We start from the raw sequence: 25820 nt of genomic DNA, 5'->3' as shown, positions 1-25820 counted from the left end.
GGTGACAAGGCTGAAAAAAGCTTGTCCACAGTCTAAAATCACCAATATTTGTCACAGTTTCTCTCTGTTGTGGCTTTTATGCTTAGCAAAGATTGAAAGCAAATTTTGGCTCTAATGCCCGTATTCTATGACATCCACACAGATTGTAAAGCAGAGGTGGTATTCTGAGGTCCAAGGGTGACAGGAGATTTTTAAGCATCTTCCAAAGCCCCCTCTAGCCACAATCAGTAATAATTGGTGTCATGGTTTTCTGTCATATTGAAAAAGGAAATTTTGAAATACAAATTGTAAACAGATTTAATACTCTTATGAAATCATGTTCCCAAATCCAGAAAGAAAGAAAGAAAGAAAGAAAGAAAGAAAGAAAGAAAGAAAGAAAGAAAGAAAGAAAGAAAGAAAAGCGCGAGAGCGAAAGCGAGAGCGAGAGAGAATCCTGTCTCAGCTCATATTGATGACATAACCTCGGCTGCTTTGCGTTGGTGTTTCACCTGCTGCAATTCTCCTCCTCCAAAATTTACAACATGAATCCCACATGTGATTCTTCATGTCAAGTTGTTCTGAGTTCTGATACCCTTATTCAATTGCTACTGGGAAACATTAAAAAGTGTTCTTAAAATGAGATAAACTGGAAAAGGAAATCAATTTGCTAAGAAAAACACAGTTGATGGAGATGAAAGAAAATGTTCTTTTAATGCGGAAATTTTCATTTTCTTCTATGATGGAGAGTCATAGTAACAGTTAAGTAGGTAGCCAGTGACTTGAACCACAAGAGTTGTGAAATTCTGAGAACTTGATTAGATGGGGTTAAGTTAAGCCCTGGACTTTTGCCAGTTGACGTGCGGTATCCCAGCTACAAACTTTCACTGTTAAAGAGCAGTTAACACGGCAGTGAGCAGAAAAGGTAGAGCCTGGTCCTACACAGAACTGCTACATTCTGGATTTAGTCAGGAGAAAGTTGCGGTCATAGTTAAGCTATGTCTCTGTGCTGCCCAAAGCTCCAAATAATGCCCTACTAAGGACTTATGCACTGTTAGGAGACAGCCCTGCCTGAATCTCTGCTACAAGCTCTTTTAAGGATTTGTCTGTAACTCTGTCGCTCATTACACAAGAACCAGTATGGTGTAGTGGTTAAGGTGTGGGACTGGCACTGGCAGACCCAAGTGGTAGTCCATCCTTACCATGCAATGTCACTGGGTGATTTTAGGCCAGTCACTTTCTTTCAGCCTAATCTATCTCACAGGGTGGTTGTTGGAAGAAATAAGAGAAGGGAGTACTGTGTACATTGTCTTGAACTCCTAACAAAAAGGTGAGACATAAATCAGTAAATAAATAAACAAGGTGGCTGGTGTGGGTCTTCTGGGCTGTGTGGCTGTGTTCTGGAAGTTTTGTTTCCTAACGTTTTGCCAGCACCTGTGACCGGCATCTTCAGACTGCTCCTGTCTGTGCTCCTGCACTCTGAAGATGCCGGTCACAGGTGCTGGCGAAACGTTAGGAAACAAAACTTCCAGAACACGGCCACACAGCCCGGAAGACCCACACCAGCCATCATATGCCGGCCGTGAAAGCCTTCGACAATACAAATAAACAACGTGTTTAGAATAAGAAGACCTTGCATTATTCCTTCTACTTAGATTTTTCCTCATCTTCTCTTTTATTTGATTCTTATGCCTATTTTTAAGATTATCTTCTGTTTGAGTTCCCTTGTGATGGTCTTGTGTCTGCCATATCTGTTTTTACAAGTCCTGTCCCTAGAGTTTAAAGGGACAAGTGCAGAATAAAGCCAGCCTGTGGTCTTAATTGATTGGGATATTTGGCAGTTTGCTATCAAAACTTGGCATTAGGTATGTGTTCTGCAGCCTCTCCTGATCAGCAGGGGGAGCAACTCATGCCCCATCTATCTGTGACACATTTCATAAGACTTACAATTTCAGTGACAAGTACAGTATCGAAAATTCTAAAGTTTTAATGGATGTTTCAAGAATCTAAAATAGCATTAAATTTAAGGGGAAAAAATGCCAAGTTTGGATCGCTCTGTGACTACTATATGGAAATCTGTCTTTTAATCCGATATAGATATAGATATAACTCATTGAAGTCATGTGCTGGAGGTTCTGGGTTATCATAATCAATAATTATACCTTATTTTGAAATTTGGAAAAGTCTTTACTACAGCATAGTTTCAGAATTAAATTAGGCAGGAAAAGAATGGTGTTGTCCTAAATTATCCTCATTTTAGAAACTGTAACTGTGAAGACTTTGTAGTGACATTTTTCTTGATGCATGGTACAAATATTTAGCCTGCCATATGTCCAATGTGGGAGGGCAAAGAAGAAATATTTATTTTGAGTGCTGGCTATAAAAGCAGAGAAATAAACAGGAGCAAACCAGAAATGCATCATTCCAGCACTGTCAGTAAATTCAGTAGCCCATCCAAATGTGTATCTCTGCCTCAGCTAATAAAAGAATCTTTTCATGGCCCTGACTTGCTGTTTGACAACACATAGCAATATTTAACATTAGTGTATCATTCATTATTGATAAAAAATAGTTCACATTAAATCTGTCTTTCATAGGTAATCCTTTAAAAGTAATAATAGTGAGTTCAACTAGCATTAGAGAAAACATAAAATAACAATGCATGTTGCTTTGTTTCAATATTTCTGGTGTTCCATGGGAGTAATGTTCATTGTATGGCACCTTTTAACGTTTTCTTTCAAAAATAGCTGGATGAAGAACATCAAGGGGGTGCACTGCATTTAAAAGGCATTTTAAAAGTAAAAGTGTTAAGTAGTAACTTTTTAAATATTTTTTGTATTAATAGATTTTTTTTAAAAATAAAAACATTGGTTTTAATATTGCTGCTGCTGCTGCTGCTATTATTATTATTATTATTATTATTATTATTATTATTATTATTATTATTATTATATAATTCAGCTGTTATCCCCAAATGGATAGGAGAATATATTAATTTGTATGGATTATGCTGTTTTCCTCTGCTTTTAGAATTTTGCAAATAAGCAAGCTACTTATGAACAGGTTAATTTCTTACCTGCTTTGAGCACTGAGTATGCCAAGCCATAAAATCTGTATATTTTTAATAGACTTCTGCTATAGTGAAATTCTGTAGCGTTAACCTTCTTTGTTTTTATTTGGTTAAGCTAATAGAAAGAACTGAAAATGAGTAAGTCCAGAGATTCTTATCTGTCAAGCTTGATATGAAACAATTGAACTGTATAATAATCAAAACCAATGGTCAGAACTGATTTTTTTATTCAGCCTACCACAAATTCTTCCTTTAAAGACATGATTCTTCATCAATTAACAGAATATGTATAAGCTCTGTTCAGAGGTAATAGTATCATCATATAAAGTTCTAGATTTCTCTCTCTCTCTCTCTCTCTCTCTCTCTCTCTCTCTCTCTATATATATACCCACACACACACACACACATTAAAAATTTAAAAAAAAATCCCCTCTCACCCCTGTGGGTGGTACGTGTCTTCCTCAATCTCGGGTCCTCTACCAGAGGCCTGGGAGTTTGAGGATTCTGCGCATTATATTAGCTGTTCTGAGCACTGCACTCTTCAGGACAGAGAGCTCTGATGTTGTTCCTGGGGTCTGCGGAGCCACTCTCCCAGCTTAGGAGTCACAGCCCCGAGTGCTCCTACCACCACTGGGACCACTTTGGCCTTTACTTTCCACATCCTCTCTAGTTCTTCCTTCAGGCCCTTCCTCCAGCTTGTCATACCCCTTCCTGATGTTGCTGTCACTTGGCACTGCTACACCTATCTTCTGGTCTTTGTCTACTACCACGATGTCTGGTTGATTGGCCAGTACCTGCCTGTCCATCTGGATCTGGAAGTCCCACAGGATCTTTGCCCTGTTATTCTCCATGACCTTCTGTGGAATCTCACATCTGGACTTGGGAGGGTCTGGCCCATACACTGTGCACAATGCCAGCTACTTGGTTGTGCCATTCAGTATATGCTGTTCCTGCTTGCATTTTACACCCTGCCACTATGTGCTGGACTGAGTCTGAGACCTCTTTGCACAACCTGCACCTTGGGTCCTGTCTAGTGTGGTAAACCCCTGCTTCTATGGATCTGGTGCTTAGTGCCTGTTCTTGTGCTGCTATGATTAGTACCTCAGTGCTGTCTTTCAGTCCAGCCCTTTCCAGCCACTGGTAGGATTTCCCAATGTCAGCCACCTCAGCTTTCTGTTGATGGTACATCCCATGTAGGGGCTTGTCTTGTCATGGTACTTCCTCCATTTGAACTTCCTCCCATGTCTGCTGCTGCCTGAGGCATTCTCTCAGCAGCTCATCTTTGGGTGCCATCTTACTGATGTACTCCTGGATGCTCCGGGTTTCATCCAAGACAGCGGCTTTGATACTCATCAGACCCCGCCTGCCTTCTTTGCGGCTGGTGTGCAATCTCAGGTTGGGGTGGAAACCTCTGTACATTGTGAGGAACTTCCAGGTCTTCACTTCGGCAGCCTCCATAGCCTCCTTTGGCCAGCTCACTATACCGGCAGGGTAATAGGATACCCTGCCAGTATAGGTCATCTGGCAGGGCATACGTGTTGATGGCGTGGATTTTGTTCTTCCTGTTGAGCTGGCTCTTCAGGACCTGTCTTATCCTTTGGTGGTACTTAGATGTTGCTATCTTCCTTGCCTCCTCCTCATGGTTCCCATGTGACTGTGAGATACCAAGGTATTTGTAGCTGGTTTCTATGTCTGCTATGTGGCCCACTGGTAGTTCCATCCCATCAATCTTAACTACCTTCCTTCTCTTTACTATCATCCTGCCACACTTCTCCAGTCCAAATGACATCCCAGTGTCCTCACTGTAGATCCGTGACAGGCGGATTAGTGAGTCAGTGTCTCGTTCACTCTTAGCATACAGCTTGATGTCATCCATGTAGAGAAGGTGGCTGATGGTGATTCCACTCTTGAACGTGTACCCGTATCCAGTCCTTGTGATTATCTGGCTGAGGCAGTTCACGCCTATGCAGAATAGCAGTGCATCATCTTGGTATATGCCGCACTTGATGGCCACTTGTGCGAACTGTCTTGAGTTGACTTTCAGTGTTGTCTTCCACAGTCCCATGGAATTCTTGAGGAAGGTCCTTAGTGTCCTGTTGACTTTGTTTCACAGATTCAAGTGTGTGGCATTGAGTTGTAGGTCTTCCTGTAGTCAATCCAGACTGTGCTCAGATTGGTCTGTTTAGACTTTGAGTCTTAGGCAATAGCTCTATCTATGAGCAACTGGTGTTTTGAGCCTCTGGTGTTGTTCCCAATGCCCTTCTGAGCTGTGCTCATGTACTGGCCCGTATGGTCTTGTAGCTTGGTGGCTATGATGCCTGATAGAACTTTCCATGTTGTGGGGAGTCAGGTTATTGGCCGGTAGTTGTGAGGATAGTTGTGAGGGTCTTTCATGATCAGCACTGTCTTCCTTGTGTTAGCCAGTCTGGGTGGGAGCCTGCTGCTTGCAGCTGGTTCATCTGTGCTGCTAGGCGTTCATGCACTGCTGTTAGTTTCTTTAGCCAGTAGGGGTGGATCATGTCTGGGCCAGGTGCTGTCCAGCTCTTCATGTTCTTGACCTGCTCTTGGATGTCTGCTACTGTGATGGTGACTGGGTCCTGTTCTGGGAGTTTGCTGTGGTCTGCTTTCAGGTCCTGCAGCCACTTTGCACTGGTGTTATGCGTCTTCCTTGTCTCCCATATGTTCTTCCAGTACTGTTCAGTTTCCGCTGCTGGTGGCTGTGCTGTTACTGTGTGGTTGCACTGCAGTTGGGAGTACATTTTAGATGGTTCTTTGGAGAACAGGGCATTTATCTTCTTGGCCTCTGCTTCTCTAGTGTCCTTAGTCTGGCAGCCAGCGCTGTGAGTCTTTGTTTAGCAGTCTCTAGGGCTTCAGATGGAGTCAGGCCCATATATTTTTTCAGTAGCCGAGTCTTATCCTTAATCACCAGAAGGGAACCACCCTTCTGTGGTTCCACCAGCTGACTAACTTCTCTCCGAGTTGCCTTGATCTTAGCCTCCAATCTCATTTTCCGGAGGGTGGGAGGGGGTATGTACTGCTGTTCTTCTTGATTGTGTAGCCAAGCATTTCCAGGATTACAGCAGCTGTAGCATATACCAGTTCATTGGTTTGAGTTATCGTGGTAGTAGGGATTGTCTGGAGGGCTGTATTGGCATCTTCTAGCATACTATCTGATGGTACTTCTCCACTGAGCCTTGGTAATTGGTCTCAAGGGATGACTGTAGCTAGTTTATCCATGATCTTATGCCTCATATCAGCTTCTGTGCTCTGTAATGGAAGGGGTTGCAGTGACATTCCAGTTTCAGGTGTTGGCTGCACATCCAGTTGTTATTCCAGGTCTGCTTGAGTCCGGGTTGTAATGTGAAGTTGGTCTATCTCAAGTTGGGGGTCTTTGCCCAAGGACCCCTACTGGTAAGGTAGGTACCAGCTGGGATTTGAACCCCAGTCTCCTGTATCAAAGGCGGTGCTCTAATCACTATGCTATCCAGGCGTTCATATTTCATATATGTATGTATGTATGCATGCATGTAATCCTGCAGACATTCAGAAAGATGTCTGCAGAAGAAATGCCTTGACATATGGAATGCATGAACATTTATGTGAATAATAAGCAGATAATCTGATGAGGAGGAAACTTTGAAAGAGGGTGACATAATTTAATTGATGGTGGCTGGTTTATCTGGAATTTTATATCTTTATATGTTGTGGGTATTATAATCCTTAAATAATTGTGTATTGACCAGGACATGTGGGGCTTTTTCAGAAGGGCATCCTAGAACATTTTGCTACTTCCAAAAGACTAATCAGTACATGCATGGCTGCAATATTTAAACATGAGCAATGCAGATATAGGTCCTGTGTCAAAATTAAAAGTGACTCTATCCAACTGAAATACATTCTATTACATTTTTGGATATTTTGAAAGTTTCTTGAAGTCTTGAAAGGTTAAATTCATTTAATGTTGTTTTAAATATGATTGTGTATGATCTATTAATCTATTTATCTAACTTCCTAAATATATGAGTGGATCTGTCAAATTTTACAGAAGTTGTTAGCAAGCTGTAATAAATTCTATAGCTATTCTTTGTTCAGATGAGGAATGTGAGAGTTTCTGAAACTGTAGTCATTCAGTCTCCTTTCTAAATAGACAGCCTTGTAAAGGTGATATATTAAAGGCAGTGTTGGAAATTAGAGATTCAAGCTGTGAACTCAAACACTTTTGTTGAAATGTTTCATTAATTTGGGCAAATTCACATCAATACAGGATCTTGGAAACAAAACTGCTGACATCTTGATTATTTTTGAGTCTTTTCAAACATGTGTACAGTGTATGAATGAGTAGGATCCTGTTAATTAAATTTGTATGTCACAATCATAGCATCATCAGCATTGGTTTCTAAACTATTTTTTGCCTTACCAGTAATTCTAGTAATAGTGTAACAGAGACTGGTTCAAACCTCATGCTAAGCCATTATATGTATAATGGTTTATTGGATAAATAGTATTGACTGGGTCCCCAAAATATATAAAGTCATAGGCCAGGGATAACAAATCACAGTAGCTAGAATTCATAACATAGTAGCCAAACCAGCCACACTAACATTTAGTATCATAGGTAAACCAGGCCAGTGAAAATGGTGATGAATATGGTGCCATGCTAACATGACCCACCCATCTGTTACTGGAAACAGATGGAAAGCAGGAAAATGTACATGTTATGCTTAATGATGACAGTGTGTGTATATGTGCTTTAAAATTATCTATGCATTTTTTAAACTAGGAGGTTGAGACTTATATGCATGCATCAAGTGTCTACTTTTGATATCCCTTTTCTGCTACCATTAAAAGCTGAAAAAATACAGCAGATTAATTTGGCAACACTGAAGTGAACATGGGCATTTCAGGGAGCATGAACAGTAATTTGCCACCAAACTTACAGGAGAAGTATATTTGTAGAAAGTGTGCTGTTCAAAAACCTCTAGTGATAAAGTTGAATGCTGATTTTGAAATTGAGTAGCTTCAAGTAATTTTCAAGGTTATATGAACAACAACTAAATTTTTCATCTATTCTGTGTTTTCTTTATATCAAATTATAATGTGAGTATTGCCAATTGCTTGGAACTATGAAGTTTAAAATCAAAGTCTTAATCATCTCCAAACTACTATTCTCTCTTCTGTTATGCACACTGAATGTGCCTCTAAGTTGGAATGATAATTTGTACAAATGTTTAAATATAAACCTAAAACACCACATAGCAAGCATTATGGTATTTGAAAGCTTGGCAGTGACTTTATCTTATTTCTGTAACTTTCAAAAAGTCTTCAATAAGATTATATTTAATAAAATTATTACAAAAGAAAGTCTAGGTAGGATTTAAAAAAAAAACAAATGTTATTGTGTCATCAAGTCAGATCCAATAAAGTACTAATTGATTTTAACATGAGGACATATTACTATCTTAGTTGGGTATGGAGGCATAATCACATTTTAAAGTGGAAATGGTTGATTTTGCTAAGTGTATAGCAATAAATGGCATCTATGTTCTTTCATATTAATCCTATCTATCATTTTTAGATTCAAAATGTAATAGTATTTAGAAATCCACTATCTATATCTGAATAACTGATTATGCTTATTAAAAATACATCAGTCACTTTTTTTCTCAAATTGGTAAGTCATATATTGAGCTATCAATAATAATTTATAAGGAATGCAAATTAGCTTCCTCCTGCAGTTTTGTTTTATTGTTTTCAATCCAACATAACTATAAGTTCACTTCTAATATAAATGCATAATGTACAGCAACTCAGCACACACCTGTATTTTAATGCCAATTTCTGCCATTCTCAACATTTAGGTGATTAGTTTATATTGAGAATTCAAAGTATAATTATCATTTTAAAAGTTTGTCTCACTCTACCTGGCTTGCTTAAATCAATTACAATGCCAGCTTAGATCTTGATTTGATTTGCCGCAAAGAAGCTGAAATAGGTCTCTTTAAAAATATATATATATATTTTTCAGTGATGCCTTGAGCTATCCCTAATTCCCAACAATAATTAAAGTTGCCTCTAGGCTGTTTCTCAGTTATTCCACCAATGTAAGTTCTGTAACTGAGGCTTCCTCCCTTTACAAGCCATGAGATATAAATAATAACCTTCCTTCCTTCCTTCCTTCCTTCCTTCCTTCCTTCCTTCCTTCCTTCCTTCCTTCCTTCCTTCCTTCCTTCCTTCCTTCCTCATTAGCCATTGGCTGTCAGCAAATACCTGTCACATAAATCAAAACTGTAACCCCAGAAAACAAAGGGAAGTGAGGGTGATATCTCACACCTGAATAGCTTCTAGATCTTGGGAACCATCAACACCTTTGGCTTCTTCTCTCATGATGGAGAAGAACAGAGGCTGCTTTTCTAGTTCCTCCAAGTATTGTTTAGGAAAGAAATACCATTCTGATGCTCAGAGGTAGTGGGCACCCAACACTGCAGCCTATGCTTTTTGTACAAAGCATGATATCATACCAGAATTTAAGGTGCCGAGGAGATTCAAGCAGACGTTTACAGAAATCACTGTCAAGCTTCTTATCACCTCTGTTAGTTCTCATCTTTTCTGCTGAAAACTTATCAGGCCTGTGTTTTGCATTTTATACCAGTCTGTCTGAGCACTGATTCTGCCAAGATCTATAAAGTTATTAGCAAGTCATTATCTCACCACTCACCCAGGTCCCAGAACTTGATCACCTGAAATTGGATCCCTTGCCAAGTCTGATACACCCTTATATTCATTACAATACATACATATACATTTCAGCACACTTTCCTAATTTCCTGAGCATGACTGAGCAGCATAACATGGAGTAGAGACATAATAACTACAGGCTTTTTTCTTTCCATCTAAGACAGTTCTTTATCATAGTTATTATCTAATGCAACAACTAAAACTTAAAAAAAAAAAAAGACTTCTAAGTCAGTGGCTTAAACAATCTTTTTGCAGTTGAACATAAACTTTGGAATTCAGATCTGATTTAGTGTTTGATGTACTGCAGGTTTCTTTAGAATACACACCACAATAAGTCAATTGGAATGCAATTATGCAGTGGAATAACCATAACAAATTTCCCTTAATTTTGCATCTTCCATTTGTGCCTTTTGATGCACACAGAGGCTAATAAAATTGAAGCCTCATTTACAGAGCTAGTGTGTGACTCCTTTGAAATCTTGGGAAGTCCTTCAATCAACTTACAGTAAACAGAGATTGACCTTCCCAGCTTTGAAAACTGCAAGACATAAGTGGGCATTAATAGGAATAGTTAAATTTTGAACTGGAATCACAAGAGAAATTAACTTTGTGGAATAATCCTAAATTGAAGATGGTGGAAATGTTTTATTGGAGACAATTGAAATGGGCTGCATAACGTTGAACCTATTGATTAGTAATTGTGATGGAATGTTGTTATGAAGGCCAGGCTCAGGGATAAGTGTGTTCTTAGCCCCCAGCAGGAGCGTGGGAAGTTCAAGAAGATGAGGCTGGCACCTCCCTAAGGAATTCACGGTGTTGTGGCTGGCTGGCTTGGGAACTAGGGTTCAGTCTGGGGAGATTTTCTTGATGTCAGGTTCAGCCCAAAGAACAGTTCTATTGCGTTTGTTAGCTACAACCTCCAGACAGAAAGTCTCCCCAGACTGAACCCTAGTTCCCAAGCCAGCCAGCCACAACACCATGAATTCCTTAGGGCGGTGCCAGCCTCATCTTCTTGAACTTCCCACGCTCCTGCTGGGGGCTAAGAACATGCTTATCTCCCTGAGCCTGGCCTTCATAACAACATTCCATCACAGTTTGTGTTAATCTGAATAATGTTCTTACACAGCTCCTTTTGTGTGAGGTTGGGTTGTTACTTTGATTTAGTTTCTAGATGCTGCGTTACAACCTCTGCTATGAGTCCTGAGAGTGGTGGTCCCATGGATGTTCCTCTGATTTGTTGATATATTTGTCCATCAAACTGAAAATAAGTTGTGAGGCAGAGGTTGATGAGGTCCATAATTGTGGATATTTCAATCTTAGTGTATTTGCTTAAGTTGGGTGTATTGTGTAGTGCTGCTGCCATGGATTCTTTTGTTAGTTCTGGTTCTATGGATGTAAAGAGTGCTGTGAAAAGAGTGCTGAGAACAGTAAAATCTTGAATTTCTGGACTTGTTGGGGAAAAGGTGTGTCTGATGGAACTGTGTGTCTGTTAAATACATGTTTATGTAACTGATATAATTTTTGTCATTTGCATAGACTTAGGTCATATGTATACATTGGGTGTGCTTCAGGTCCCTTCAATCAAAAAATGCTATTTATTGGGGCCCAGAAAGCATGCTTTCTTGGTCACAGCATCTGTCCTCTTGAATGATACTGTATGTCCCTGAAATCCATGTAGTTCCCACCCTGATGATGTTCTAGAAGTCTTTAAAAACTTGGCTATTCTCCCAGACCTTGGGGTAGGGTACTTGTGGAGTCCTGTAGGTGGTGTTTGTTTGTTTGGTGGGTGAGTGGTAATATATGGGCTTGTCCGGACTCTTTCAATTTTCTCATTATTCTCATTATCATTATTATCATTATTGGAGTGTTTTGTTTTGTTTTTTAACTTTAAGTCACCCAAAGTTGTCCTTGGAGTCTGGAGGCCTTGTGAGGGAATGAAGATGGAATTGCTGTCTGAGCTTTGGAAAAGCAACTGTAGCTGGCAGAAATGCTTCCCACCCCCACTTCCCTCATGCATTCATATATTCACTCACAACTTTACTCAGAAGCATCCATGCCAGTGTTCCAGCTGCCTGGCTAATTTGAGCTGCACCCTGACGTTTTCAAGGACATAGGCTCTAATCTTACAAAAGCGAACACTAATACAGAGTGTGGGTGGGTGTGTAGGAGAAAAGGAGATAGGAAAACAGCAAGCAGACGGGGAAGCAAGAGGCAATGTCTGGAGATTGACAGTTATTTCAGGCAGGCAAGAGGACTGTCAGTCAACTGCCAGGACCACAAGCTATGGTAAGCAGCATATTCTGGTGGGATTCCTGCCTGGAACTCAGCTTGGGGGCTCAGCTGGAGTGCTCAGAAGCAACACTGCTTAAGAGCAGAACTTGGAGCTTTTCTGGGAGTTCAGTAGCAATTAGAAGAGGAACAACCACATTGAGCAGCACCTCATCCCAACCAGTAAAAGAAGATCCTTCTTGTTTTAAGAGTTCTACAATCATCCCAGTTCCTAAGAAATCCCCCATTAGTGAGCTGAATGACTACAGACCGGTTGCATTGACATCTGTGGTCATGAAGACCTTTGAGAGGCTCATGTTGGCTCACTTGAAAGCCATCACGGATCCCCTGTTAGATCCACTGCAGTTTGCCTATCGGGGGAACAGGTCAGTGGATGATGCTGTTAATATGGCCCTTCACTATATTCTGCAACATCTTGAACTTTCGGGGTCTTATGCACGAGTTCTTTTTGTGGACTTCAGTTCAGCATTTAACACTATTGTACCAGAAATTCTGTACAACAAACTGATCCAGCTTACTGTGCCTGTGCATACTTGTAGGTGGATTATTAGTTTTCTAACATGCAGAAAACAACATGTGAGGTTAGGCAAAATTATTTCCAGTACTCGGTTAATCAGTACTGGTGCCCCTCAGGGATGTGTGCTTTCTCCACTGCTTTTTTCCCTTTATACCAATGACTGCATTTCAAAGGACTCTTCTGTTAAAATTTTGAAATATGCAGATGATACAACTGTCATTGGTTTAATTCAAAATGGAAATGAGTCAGCATATAGACGGGAGGTTCAACAGCTGGTCTTGTGGTGTGGTAGTAATAACCTAAAACTGAATACACTTAAGACCGTGGAGATGATTGTGGACTTTAGGAAGAATCCTTCTCCTATTCCTCCCCTTACTATACTTAACAGTCTAGTATCAGTGGTAGAGTCCTTCAGGTTCCTGGGCTCTATACTTTCCCAAGACCTGAAATGGACGTATAACATTACAGCCATTATTAAAAAGGCACAGCAAAGGATGTTTTTCCTGCGGCAACTTAGGAAGTTTAAATTATCCCAGGAGCTCTTGGTGCAGTTTTATAGGGGAATCATTGAGTCTGTTATCTGCTCCTCTATAACTGTCTGGTTTGGTTCTGCAACCAAACAGGACAGACTCAGACTCCAACGAATAGTTAAGTCTGCAGAAAGGATCATTGCAATCCATCTGCCTTCTGTAGAAGAACTATATACTGTGAGGGTCAAAAGGAGGGCAGAGAGGATATCTGCAGACACTTCTCATCCTGGGTGAAATCTGTTCCTACTTCTTCCTTCAGGACGGCGCCATAGAGCTCCTTATGTTAAAACATCCAGACATCAGAATAGTTTTTTCCCTCGTGCCATTGCTTTGCTGAATACCATGTGATCTTTTTTTTGCTCTTATCCAAACACACCGTTGATTTTGTTGTTATCACTGAAGATAAATTCCTTGTGTATGTTTTATACTTGGCCATTAAAGTATTGGTATTGGTATTGGTATTTGGAAGAAGGCGAAGGTTGTACGCCACTTCACAGACTTATAGACTTTTGCTTGAACTAAGTATTAAAGGACTGCAACAAAGCATTTTGTACAGATTTGCTATGCTGTGATGTGTTCAGTCCTTGGAAAGCAAAGAACCCTATCATCATCATCATCAAATATGTAAACTATGTAATTATGTAAATCATGGGAATCTATGTAAATTGCACACATTATATTAGTTATCCAGAATGCTTTGGAAAAAGTTTTTTTCTGTTATTTGGGGGTAACTAAACTAAAATATTGTCCATTGCATCCAAAGTCTGCTGCATGGTGCTCATAAAATTGAAGTCTTATTAACATTCAGTTGATCCAAAGAAAAAGTGGACCCTGCATATGCGGGAAAAACTCTAGGAAGAAAAGAAAGTAGTGCAGGAGGCATGATCCAAAGACCCACAATTGTCATGAAAAATGGTATGTGGAAGCCATTTATAACAAGAAGCCTCTCAGCTAGATAAGGATCAACAAAAAGTCCTAGAAGTCAAGGACTGGGTTCAGAAGCACTAAGCCATAATAGGATTTTGGTTTGATTTAGGATGATATGTGAACTCCACCACTATAATTTTTAAACCAGTTTATAGCTTTAAAAATGAAGCAGGCGTTTACAGCTATTCAACAAATTATGGTTAAAATAAACCATGATTTTGTGCAATGTGTAATTTGATCAATGATTCTGAGGATGCTAATATTTCTATTTGATATGTCTTTAACATTCTTTTAAAAAGATTATGAGTCTCATGACAAGCTCAGCTTCTGGTGACAGAAGATAATAACAAACCACTTCCACATTGTTCTGGGATTTATTTATTAATTTTTAATCTGCCAGCCTAGCTTAATGCCCTGGATTTCCTAATGATTTCTCACAGGAATACTAACCAGATCCAATCTTGCTTGACATCCTGTATAAGATGTGTGTGAGAGAGAGAGAGAGAGAAAGAGAGAGAGAGAACAGGTAGTCCCTAGTTTAAGAACAAGTTCTGTTCCCAAGGTCTGCCCTTAAGTCAAATTTATATGTAAGCCGGAACACTATTATTGTATATAACTACTGTATAAGTAGTATTGTATAATTATTGAACCACTGTGTATTTAACTCAAATTTTGCTAGAGTAGGGTCTTTGGGTTTTTCTTAACTATGGGTCATCCTTAAACCGGCATTCTTAACCTGGGGACTACCTGTAAAACTTTTTATTGGATATCATTTATTAAAATATTATCTAACATTCACACTACAAACTTCTGTGTACATTCCAAGGCAGAGTTATTTTGGAAAGAATGCAACTGAACTCATGACATTTTAAGTAAGTGTCATTAACATCAATATCATTAATTTTTCACCCATATCTAAATTTAAAACTCAACATGTTGAAATGCATTTTCATTATGAATCTTGGGCTTAGTATTTTTCACTTTAGTCTGTGGTGACGAGAGAGAGAGAGAGAGAGAGAGAGAGAACAATGTGATACACATTTTATTTTTTTGCATAGTTTTGAGTTAAAGTTAATAAATTAAATTTTGTATATTTCTACATGTCAAAAGTAATGTATCCGCCCTTAATTGAAGGAGGAGACGTCACATAAAAGGTTATGCTTTGTTTTTTCAGGAGCTTTCAGAAAGGAATTAATATCCTTGAGTTGCCATGCATTCTACCAAAGCTTTTTACAAGCTATTTTACACATCTTAAATGTTGTGACTGCAATTATTCTCACTGCTTCATCTACTCTCCAAAGACCTCTTTGTGATTTCAGTATGGAACCATTTTGACAGGTCATTTTAACTTACTTAGCTGTGGAGCTTCAAGACTGCATTTTCTATTCCTTGAAAATGTTCTCAGCGAGCAGAATCTTATTAGACATCAGTATGTGATGTTTTTAACTTCGATGCTTCAGGAGAAATTGTCTTTCAGACATGGGTGTCCACAGAGGTGGAAAGAGGGACAAGCAACATCACATGCATTATGATGTCAATGTGGCGGTGACATGAATTTGTATTGCACGTAATTTATAACTTCGTGAAGCATATGGTGTCATTGTGATTTTTGTCTGATACCTGTGTTTTCAAACTATCAGTGGCACTCTATCTATATGAGGCATCATGCAAGTTTATTGATTCAAGTGCGTATTCTTTTATTACCTGCTGTGCAAATTATATGATAAAAGATAAACGAATACCACAACTCATTTGTTGTTTAACACTTTAAAAATAAACATATTACATTTCCAATTCTTAAAGCATTTCTTTTGAGATTCATGAAGGAAACATTGTCAAGATCAATATAGTTATGAGACATTATTGAACAAATCAAATTGTTTCAATGCTTTCCATTAAAAAGAACCACCACAGTAACATGTGTTTGACTATGTTTTTATTGAACTCCAACCCTTCAGATTTAGCATATGCTAATGATTCCTTCTTCTGATGCTCAATGAGGTTTTAATTTTGAGGTCATTGATTGTGGCATTCTCATTTTTTAACTTCTTCCCCCCTCATGGATTTTTTGTTGTTTTTATTGTTATGTCCATTATTTTTAATATGAATAAATAATATTGGAAACTATATACTGCTCAGTGGCTCCAGCTGGAGCCATTTATAAGCCTTTTAAAATAAAAATAAAAATAAATTAAATTTTTAAAAAATCACATGGGGATCCCAGTTTACTTCAGGAGTTGCACAATTTGCCATATCTATCAGTATCCATATGGGTTTGCTTGCTTGCTTGTTCCCCCCCCCCCCCATTTTGGAGAGATGATTTTATCATGGAACTGGCACCATTACCCACTCTGGGTCATGAAACTTATTCTGGCTGCTTTAAGTCTTTGAAAAAGCCTGAAGAGATCCAGTATCTTTTGTGCCACATTATTTGTTGCTTGGCATGCCTTTTCTTTGGTCCTTTCTTTGTGGACAAATCAGGGTAACGCTACACATTATTTTAAAGATGTTGCAAGGTGGCCAAGTTGAAGCAATATGATTATTTGTTGGCAGTTGCAGGGTCTGTAATCCCACTAATGAGGCCAGTCTGTTCTAAATGGGTAAAGCTGTTCTGCTACCAATTCTAAACTACCAGTTCAAATCAAATCCTTTAACTGTTAATTTTAAGAAGAGTGGTGGTAGTGATGAAAAAAAGTTCCTAACCACATCTCCCTCCCTCCCTCCCTCCCTTTTATCCATCCATCCATCCATCCATCCATCCATCCATCCATCCATCCCAGTATATCTTTTGTCTGATCTTTCTTCCACTTTCTGAGAAATATGATGGAATGAAACTTGCTAGAGAAACTTTTCTGATTCATATATTGTGATGTAATATTACTCCAAGAACATGGTCAACCACTAAATGGAGACTAGAGGAGTGTCAGTGATTATCATCAATCTATGGATGTCATTAATATACCCTCCTCCTCCATATACTTTCACAGCTCCTGAAGGGGAATGGGAAAAATTTGGGGCCAGCAGTAAAGCAAATACAGTATGTCATAAGGATGAAGGATCACTATAGCCAACTCCTTTACTGATCTTTCAGTATGAAGCATCCAAAATGCTGACTTGTTTATTAAGTCATATCACATTTATTAAGTGTAATTCAACTTCTAGGCTGTAAACCTCAACTGAACATAGTGGCAACGAAACAGTGGAAGCAATCACCCTGAAAATAAGTTGGCGATTCACTCCTCTGCTTTTAAATAACTATAAAATATACAGATTGTCTTCTCCTTTCTTTAATTATCAAGATTTATTTGTTCTCTTGCTTCTAATATCCACCAAAAATACTTTCTGTCAGCATTAAATTCTTGGATCAATAAATTTGGATAGTGATCTTGAGGGAAGTCAGTATTCACTATTGCAGAGCTGTATACTCTGGCTGAGAAGCAGTGGCTGCAGAGAAAATTAAGGGGCTGGGAGAACATATTTTAAATCAGAGCTATTTAGGGTCTCTGCTGTGTCCTCTTTCTATGCAACGGTAAGTCAGCAGCTTGAGCAACTCACTTCTATGACTGATGGGAGAGGCAATCACATTTCACAAAGAATAGCTGATATACCTGGAGATGTTGCAGAATTAAAAAGTCCTTTGAATGTTTGTGGTTCAGACAGCCTAGATAGGATATTGATAATAGGTAATCTCCCAGCCACATCTTATACTTGACAATTACAGTATATTCACAGTTAGCTGGATCCAAAAGTTTACCTACTGAAATCATGTAATAACTGACTTTGTTATCTTTATTTTGATGAATGAATTTATTTTATTCTAAGGGCTCAGAATAAGTTGCTTGTCACCTGTGCTGGACTTAGCAGGAAATGAAGCCAGCTTAAGAAATAATTGTCCAGATTTCAATCTGCTCCTCACTTTTGACAATGATGTCAAACGGGGATCTGTCCAGATAGCAGTGACCCTGAGCCTTGATTGCTGGATTCCCCTGCTGCTTTCCTCTTTGTACCCATGATGGGATAGCAAGCACCACTCTCGTTCTTTTCTGTGCACAGAACTTTAAGGACACATGGTTTCTATTTAGCAATCTTGTTCATGAAACCCTTTGTTTAGGGTAGTTTTACAAAAGACTGTAGACAGATTTATCATTCTTGCTTTCACTTGAAGTTGCGAGGAAACCTTTCACCTTTGTCAGTTTACCTCAATATTCCAGTCCACCAGTTTGGCAGTGGGTGAAGGCATTTCACTGATCCACCAGTGGACTTTTTTTTTTTTTTAAGGAGTAAAAGGAAATAATAGAAAAAAAAATCAACTGTTTCATTGTTCCACTGGTTTGGGGTGAAGAAAGACCTCTGTTCACTGGACCTCTCTGACTAGTTATCATCAGTTTTATACATCATGCTAAACTATAACCCGTGGTTTATAAACCAAACCCATTTGGGCTTTATTACTCAGGCATGGACTGCCCCACATGAACTGTATCTGAGTGTGTCATCTGTTGTTCATATTTTGCTGAAATGACCAGGAGCTATGCATAAACATCCATGAAGATTTCTCCGTGCTCTAAAAAAAAGCTAAGTTGACTAGCTCTGGTTCTTTCTTGCAATGTTTTAACACTTCAGTGGTTGTTCAGCTTTATTCCGATTTGAAATGGCTTTCTGATAACTGAGAAACTCAGCACTTCTACTTTCCTCTTGGGCTCTTCTGTTGCTGTCCAATAAGAAGCTGATCTTTTTGACCATAGCATTTTGCATTATATTGTTCACTGGCATTTTGTTAATAATTGTTCCCACTGGGAGTGTTAAGGGTGCTTACATACTTGTGTTGCTCAGGATGTTGTTTAGAAGATCTTATTCATTATTTAGTGGAAGCATTCCTGAAGGTGTTTGTTAAAAAGCACCAAGGAAAAAATGTTAAAATAAACATTGGGCAGATAGTGCACTTGCAGTTGCTATAAATAAGATGTCATTTCTCGTACTATAAAGTGTCCCAATGATAAATGACGATCAAGCATAACAAAATTGATTGAGTATGAATGTGGGGGCTACCCAGTTCTATAGATTTCCACAATTAGTTCTGAATGAGATTACATTTCCATAGATGGAGGTGATGTGCAATTTGGGATCCACCTAAACTCTCAGCTCCTTCTTGAAGAGCTGGTGGCAGCAATGGCTAGGAGGACCTTTGTACAAATTCATCTTGTATGCCAGTTGCATCTGTTTCTGCATTGGGGATCTTATTCAGTAACCCATGCCTTGGACATCTGTCATCTGTATTACTGCCAACACACTCTACATGGGCTGCCCTGGAAAAACATTCAGAAGCTAAAACTGATCTAGAATGGGACAGTACAAGTAGAGCTGGGTGGACCTTGGTACATTTTGGTAATATTACTATGCATGAGCTGTCCTAGTTACCAGTAGACTTCCAGGTACAATTCAAGGTGGTTGTGGTCATCTATAAAGCCCTACAAGACACAGGACCTGTATATTTGTGGGACCATCTCCCATATATGGTTGGGATGCTTTGTAACATTAGAAATAACATCCTATTATCTATGTCCATTTTTCAAGACCAAACAGTGGCATGTTCTGGGTTGGCATCAATTAAACATGGCTTAATATTTCACGGGACACAGGAGGTATGCCTTCTGTTGCAACCTCTGCTCTATGGAACCCCCACCCCCACCCCAAGATTCAGGTGGCCCTGACCCTACCAGACTAAGAATGCCTGAAACTTGGGACAAGACACTATATGAGCCTATTGTAATTACATGAGGTCTGTATTTTGTTTCCCGTGTATGCTTTATTATTTTATTTTGATATTGCAAAGTTTTTAACCCTTGGTGAGTGGGTTCTTGGCAAGTGGGTAGCCATGTAAAATAAGTGGGTGAGTGAATGAATGAATGCATAACAATGATAGTTTGTCCCTGGCTAAATCTGGATTTTCTTTCATTTTCTCTTAGAGCACAGATATGAGTCCTGCCACCAGTACCAACTCACTTCCTGTTAGCCCACTTACAGAAGAGCCATTGCCATTCAAGGTAAAGCTTAATAATAATAATAATAATAATAATAATAATAATAATAATAATACCCAAAGCCTAATGTAATATTTGACTTAAAGAGGGCCATGCTTTGAGATATTCTCACTACTGCTACATTTTTGTGAAAAATATGACTGATATCCAAAATGATAAAGGAAGTGATGGAAGCAAACTTCCATCCCTTCAGGGGCACACATAGACATGTATTTGAATGCATGTGAGTGCATAGATAGTGGGATAGCGGTGCTACCTAGAAGGCATTTATTTGTCTCTGCTGTATGCATGGAGCTATGCACATGGAAGGAGCTCAGTCTAAAATCGTATTTCATTCATGATAACCAAGAACTGACTTCTGTCTTAATGTGAATTCAGAGACATAATACCACTGCAGTCACTTTGTCAATATGGCAAAGTGATAACACACCATAATTCACCAATTTCTATTTATCATAGTAGGATGCCCCAAGAGTCTTGTGGGCCAGTTTCTGGTTCCAGAACTTCTGCCTGCAAGTGGAGACTATATTAATGTTTATTCAATTTATAATATTAAACCTAAAAAAGAAAAAAACAATCCTTTTTGAATTGCTTGATGGCTAGAGGGCTGACCATGTGGTTTTGCCTACAGTATCTATCCAAAGTCTGAGTTGTTCAGATTTTAGGAAGTCACTAGTCCTATGGTGGAGAAATGGTTCTGGCCAGGAACAAGATCCCATTCTTTATCTGCTGGAGAACATCAAGAATGGAGCCTAAGCAAAGAGGGGCATAGAAGGAATGGCTGAGATTGAGCTGTATTAGAAGGCACTTTAGTTGAGGCACTTGTAAATGCAATTCCAGCTGGCAGAAAGAGAAATGTTTTGGAAAGCTGCTAGTGGGCTGGATTAGGGTTATGATCCTGTGGATCCCAATTCCTGCATTTGACAGATCCTCTAGACCCCAAAACTCTTTCCTTCTTTGATATGCTATGGCTGTATACCTTCTGCACTGGAATTCTTGTTACTTTGCTAGGCACTGGAGAGCTGGGCATTACCAGCCTGTAGAAAATGTTTTTATTTATCAGACTTATATATTTCCATTTTTCTTTCAACTGAATTAAAGTTAGTGTCTGTGGTGTCAGCCTTGTTTCTCACGCACTGGCAAGCCTGTTTAGCATTAGAACTTTACTGCACATATTATAACAATGTTTGCATGTAAATATTGATTTGGAGATCATTTGGGAGAGGAAGGAAGGAAGGAAGGAAGGAAGGAAGGAAGGAAGGAAGGAAGGAAGGAAGGAAGGAAGGAAGGAAGACAATTTTATGTGAAGACGAAGAAAAGTCTGCTGTTTGCTGTTCTAAAAGAGAAAAGGGAAGGTTTTCAAAATCAAAATCAAATGTGCTTTCATTGTGGCCTCAGTGGTTGTTTTTACTCTTAACTGTTTTTGAACAAAAGGTGTCTTTTCCTAAGGAAATACTAAGGTCAGGCTCCAGGGAGAATCAGATATATCTCTGAGAGCCAGCACCATTAAGTGGAAATAAAAGTAATATAAAATGCAACAGTTTTTCTTATTGCTTTCCTACTCGCTCCAGGAGAGAGCAATATTGTCTCAGCAGTAATGTGAGGGAATGATTTTATATGCAATAACCCCTTCCAAATACTGTCAGTCTGCAATATTGGGTTCTGATGGCAAGAAGTGTATTACTCTGGCCAACACAGTTGTGTTGCTTCCCATCTTCCTGCTTGCCTGAAGTGAACAGAAACGTTTAAATTTATAATTTCGTTTGCTAGTGCAGTGCTGAGAACAGTCATGTCGCTAAACAGGACACAAGAATGGAGTCTCTGTGGGTGAACGGATGGCCTTTTTTGCAATTCAGAGTTGAATCTGAAATAAGCCAAAGCTATCTTTTCAGGAGAAAACATTCTAAGGGGCAAAGTGACATTTCATGGATTTTATAATGCCCTTTTCTGTTCCAGAGAGAGAAGATTGTGTGCACTAGTTACATAGTATTACTTAGCATTTTATCTTCTTTGTACAATTTCGTATTTCTTCTACAAGCTGAGCTCATCTCCCTCTTCCATTTCTCTCCCTATAACTCTAATCATGCCAAACCATCTTTTAATTATTAAAACTGCACTCTTGCACTCAGTTTTCCTTTCACCTGCAAATGTGCCCTGTCCTAGAAACGTTCCTGCTAATCCATTTCTTTGTGGCATAACACACTTACAGACTACAAGAAAACTGAGCGGAAGCTACTTTTATTTTACTTTTTTATACCTTTATTAAAAGTTTTAAAAACAAAGATATATATAGAATAAGGAAGAAAAAAGAAAGAGAAAGAAATCAGAAAGCTAAAAGTGCTAAAAAAAAGTTCTAAAAAGCTAAAAGTGCAAGAAAGAAAGAAAAAGAAAAAAGAAAAAAAAGATACAAAGATACAAAAAGTGGCTTTTATAAGTACAATTATAAATGTATCTCTTTCTCTAAAGTTACATCATGACTCTCTTCTTTCTATAAACTATCCTGTCTAATCATCAAAGCCATAAATCATAAGTTCACTTTTTTCCTGTTTTACGCAATAAGTCCATAAGGGGTTTCCAGTCAGCAATAAATGTAGATAGTGTCTTTTCTCTAATCTAACAAGTCAGTTTGGCCTGGAAACCACTTTTAAAGTGCAAACTTCCTGGCATTTAGGCCAGGAGGTTAAGTGAGCTCTACCCGTTAATGTTGTTTTTGTGTACTTTGGAAATGTTGATTGTGACCTTGGACATTATGGATTGGATTGTGGACACTGTTTTTAACTTTGTATGTTGCCCAGAGTCAGTATATTGAGATGGACAGCCACATAACTTGTGTCAATAAATAAATACATAAAATTAAAAGACTTATGTATAATGCTGGACTGTCCTATTTCATTCCATTTAAGTTTAGAACAAGTCTATCTATTTATCTAAACATCAGGAAATTGTTTGGTTTATACTAATCCCATATATGTTAAATAAGAATCCAGGTAGGAAGAAGATTTCTATTCAGAATCTACCCACTCTGATCTAGTGAGCATAGGCTTTATAAAGTTTGGCCACTTTCTTATTCTACATCACAAGGAAGGCCAGCTGTACTGTTGTTAAGGCCTTGTTACCTTCCAAGTCTTGTTAAACCTCATAGCCTGACATAGCTAATTGAAGAATAGAGGATGCAGAATGTTTTCAGACCAAGGGCCCTGTTTGAAACACGTGGGGGCTATGTTTCAAAAAGTAGGTAAAGAAGTAGGTAGAATTAAAATAAGAAATATATTTGACTTGATTTAATTTCAAATGAAAATTAAATTAATTAATATGGTGTTAATATGATTACTTCTCATGCAATTAATAGTGTTCTGCTTCCAGAGCTCCTTACCACTGCTTACTTTCCTTGCCCTCTGCTTCTGAACCAAACTTGTATACTGGCCTGGCCTCCCAACTGGCAGTTGTTTTCAGGGTTATTACCACAATAAATCCATCATGCTAATCTTGTAGTTGTAAATCTAATCCACATTTAGGCCACAAAAGTAAACTGACTGGAAAAATAGCATCTGAAGCAATAAATGAGTTGAAAAGTCAAGAGCTGATCAAAGTCAAAAGCTGAAAATTTCAAGACAGCAACGATTCTGATGAGCTGAGAGTCATGGACAACCTTCCCAAACTGTTCTTTGTTAGATTTACATCCTGCCTTTCCTTTAGGAGCTCAAGATAGAAAGATGGATGGATGGATGGATGGATGGATGGATGGATGGATGGATGGATGGATGGATGATAGATAGATAGATAGATAGATAGATAGATAGATAGATAGATAGATAGATTTTCTCTCCCCCCACCCCAATATTCTGTGAGATATGTTGGGCTGAAAAGGAGTCACCCAGTGCGGTTCACTGTCTGGTTCTCCCTGGTCCTAATCCAACATCTTAAGCACTACATCACCCTGGTTCCAGTGACTTTGCCATACCAAGAATGCTCCCTAAATACCAGAAGTTCTGACTTTACCAAGCATAGCTGGTTTCAAACAGATGACTGAGCAGATTATACCCAAGTAATCCTGTCTAGTTCTTTTTGCACATATGACTTCTTTGTCATTCAGGAAGGGCAACAAACAGATAACAGTAACACGGAAGACTAGAATGCTCAAACAGCATGTAAGAGTTGGAGACTTGCAGCTATCTAAACTTTCCAGCACTTGATAGTCTCAATGGCCATTCTGTTCTTCAATCAGTGGGGAGTCTGAGTGTGTTTTGCCACATATCCTACCACCACCAAGATGAGACTCAAGCTTTATGCAAAAGGTTACAAAATCTAACAACATGGGTACCATAAGTAATGTGAACTCTGGTGGAACTACAGATGTATATATGAACATTCAAGGAAAGAGCATATATAAAGTATCATATATTTGTCCATATTTCTTAAGAGTGAGCGGTTCCCCCCGCCAAGTGAGACAGGGACAGTTATAATTGATTTAAGAGCCAAATCTGTCTTTCCAGCCATTAGCTGTTTGTGTCTTTCATATACATTGGAAGCCAAGTTTTTGAGCAAATAGATCCTAGGAGTCTTTTCTTCTTTCTGAATGGATGGAGAGAAATGGCTTTAGGAGATGGGCTAAACAGCTTATTCTGACAGAAAATCACAAAGCAGATGTGTGTTTGAAGTAGAGGGGGATGCAGATCATCTTTACTCCCTGTATGTTGCAGCAGAGTTCAAAATGCTACTTCGCCGATCAGACCTGTAGATTCAGTTGCAGGAGATCAGGAAGAAAAGCTGCCTATTGTCCTGCCTTTTTCCTCCATGCATAGGGAATCCTTTAAGACTTGTATATGCCATTGTCTTTTAAGTGCAGCCTTGGCAGAAGTTACATATACTCCTGTCCTGACTGCTTTGCACATGCTTGAAAGGGATGGCACTGTAGCGTGGTTCTGATTTATGCTGTGTTCATGGTAGGTTATTTACTTGGGGGACAAAGGTTTACAATCCCTCCCAACCAATGAAACTCACTTCTCCCAAACTCCTGATGTTTTTGCCTCAGAGATTAATGCAAAAAACCAAGCTCAGAGAATCCCAACAATGCAACCCTGAGCCACACTTATTTGCTACCGTTATGAATATAGTTACTTCCTGTCCTTTTATGCTGCCAGTAACAGGAGTTATTTGGCCAATGGACTTCAGCAGTTTTTGATTGCTACTCAGATCCAGAACAGCTAATACATATTTGTTTTTTTAAAAACTATCATTTGGAAACTCACATTCTGCCCCCTTTTCATTATTTCCTTGAATAAGTATTCAGCCACGGGTAGAGATGGATGAATCGCTTTATTTTTAGGTTTCCCGTATTGGAATCTGGAAGTTGCCAATGGGCCCACAATACTTCTTTGATTTCCAGCAGGCTGTCTGCCTTACCTGATGTTTTGACTTGTAAACAAACAAACAGAGGTCCCTGGCATACTGCAAAGCAGAATATCAGCCTGCAGCACCCTTTTTATCCCAGATGAATTCATCAACCCAAGAAGATTGGGGATTCCTGATCCCTTTCCAGTCCAAGTCATTTTGCACTCATAACTCAGTTTAATCCAATTTCTACATCAGTCTGCAGTTAAACACTGACATTTATTATCATACATATTTTCCCCATGTAGGTTTTATGTGCAAGTATCTCTATTAGTCTGGGAACAGTGGAATAATAGCCTCAAGTAACTAGTCACAAGTAAGTAATTTTTAATGAATAGCCATAAAAG

The 25820-nt window shown here is 38.9% G+C and overlaps 1 protein-coding gene across 4 annotated transcripts in view; it reads left to right on the top strand.

The window, feature by feature from the left end:
- The window catches only part of CCSER1 (coiled-coil serine rich protein 1), a 738752-nt gene that overhangs the window by 329390 nt on the left and 383542 nt on the right, over positions 1–25820 (top strand). For all 4 annotated transcript variants that reach the window (XM_088133054.1, XM_088133055.1, XM_088133056.1 and 1 more), the window contains exon 7: positions 20008–20085. In XM_088133054.1, the coding sequence (XP_087989180.1) occupies positions 20008–20085 (78 nt within the window). The remainder of the gene's footprint in view (positions 1–20007; positions 20086–25820) is intronic.

The sequence above is a fragment of the Python bivittatus genome, unplaced genomic scaffold (assembly GCF_059951505.1).
Source record: "Python bivittatus isolate LINGU-HERP-01145 unplaced genomic scaffold, Pbiv_v1 ctg000070_np1212, whole genome shotgun sequence".
NCBI classification, from domain to species: Eukaryota; Metazoa; Chordata; class Lepidosauria; order Squamata; family Pythonidae; genus Python; species Python bivittatus.
This window is presented reverse-complemented; position numbering and strand designations above follow the sequence as displayed.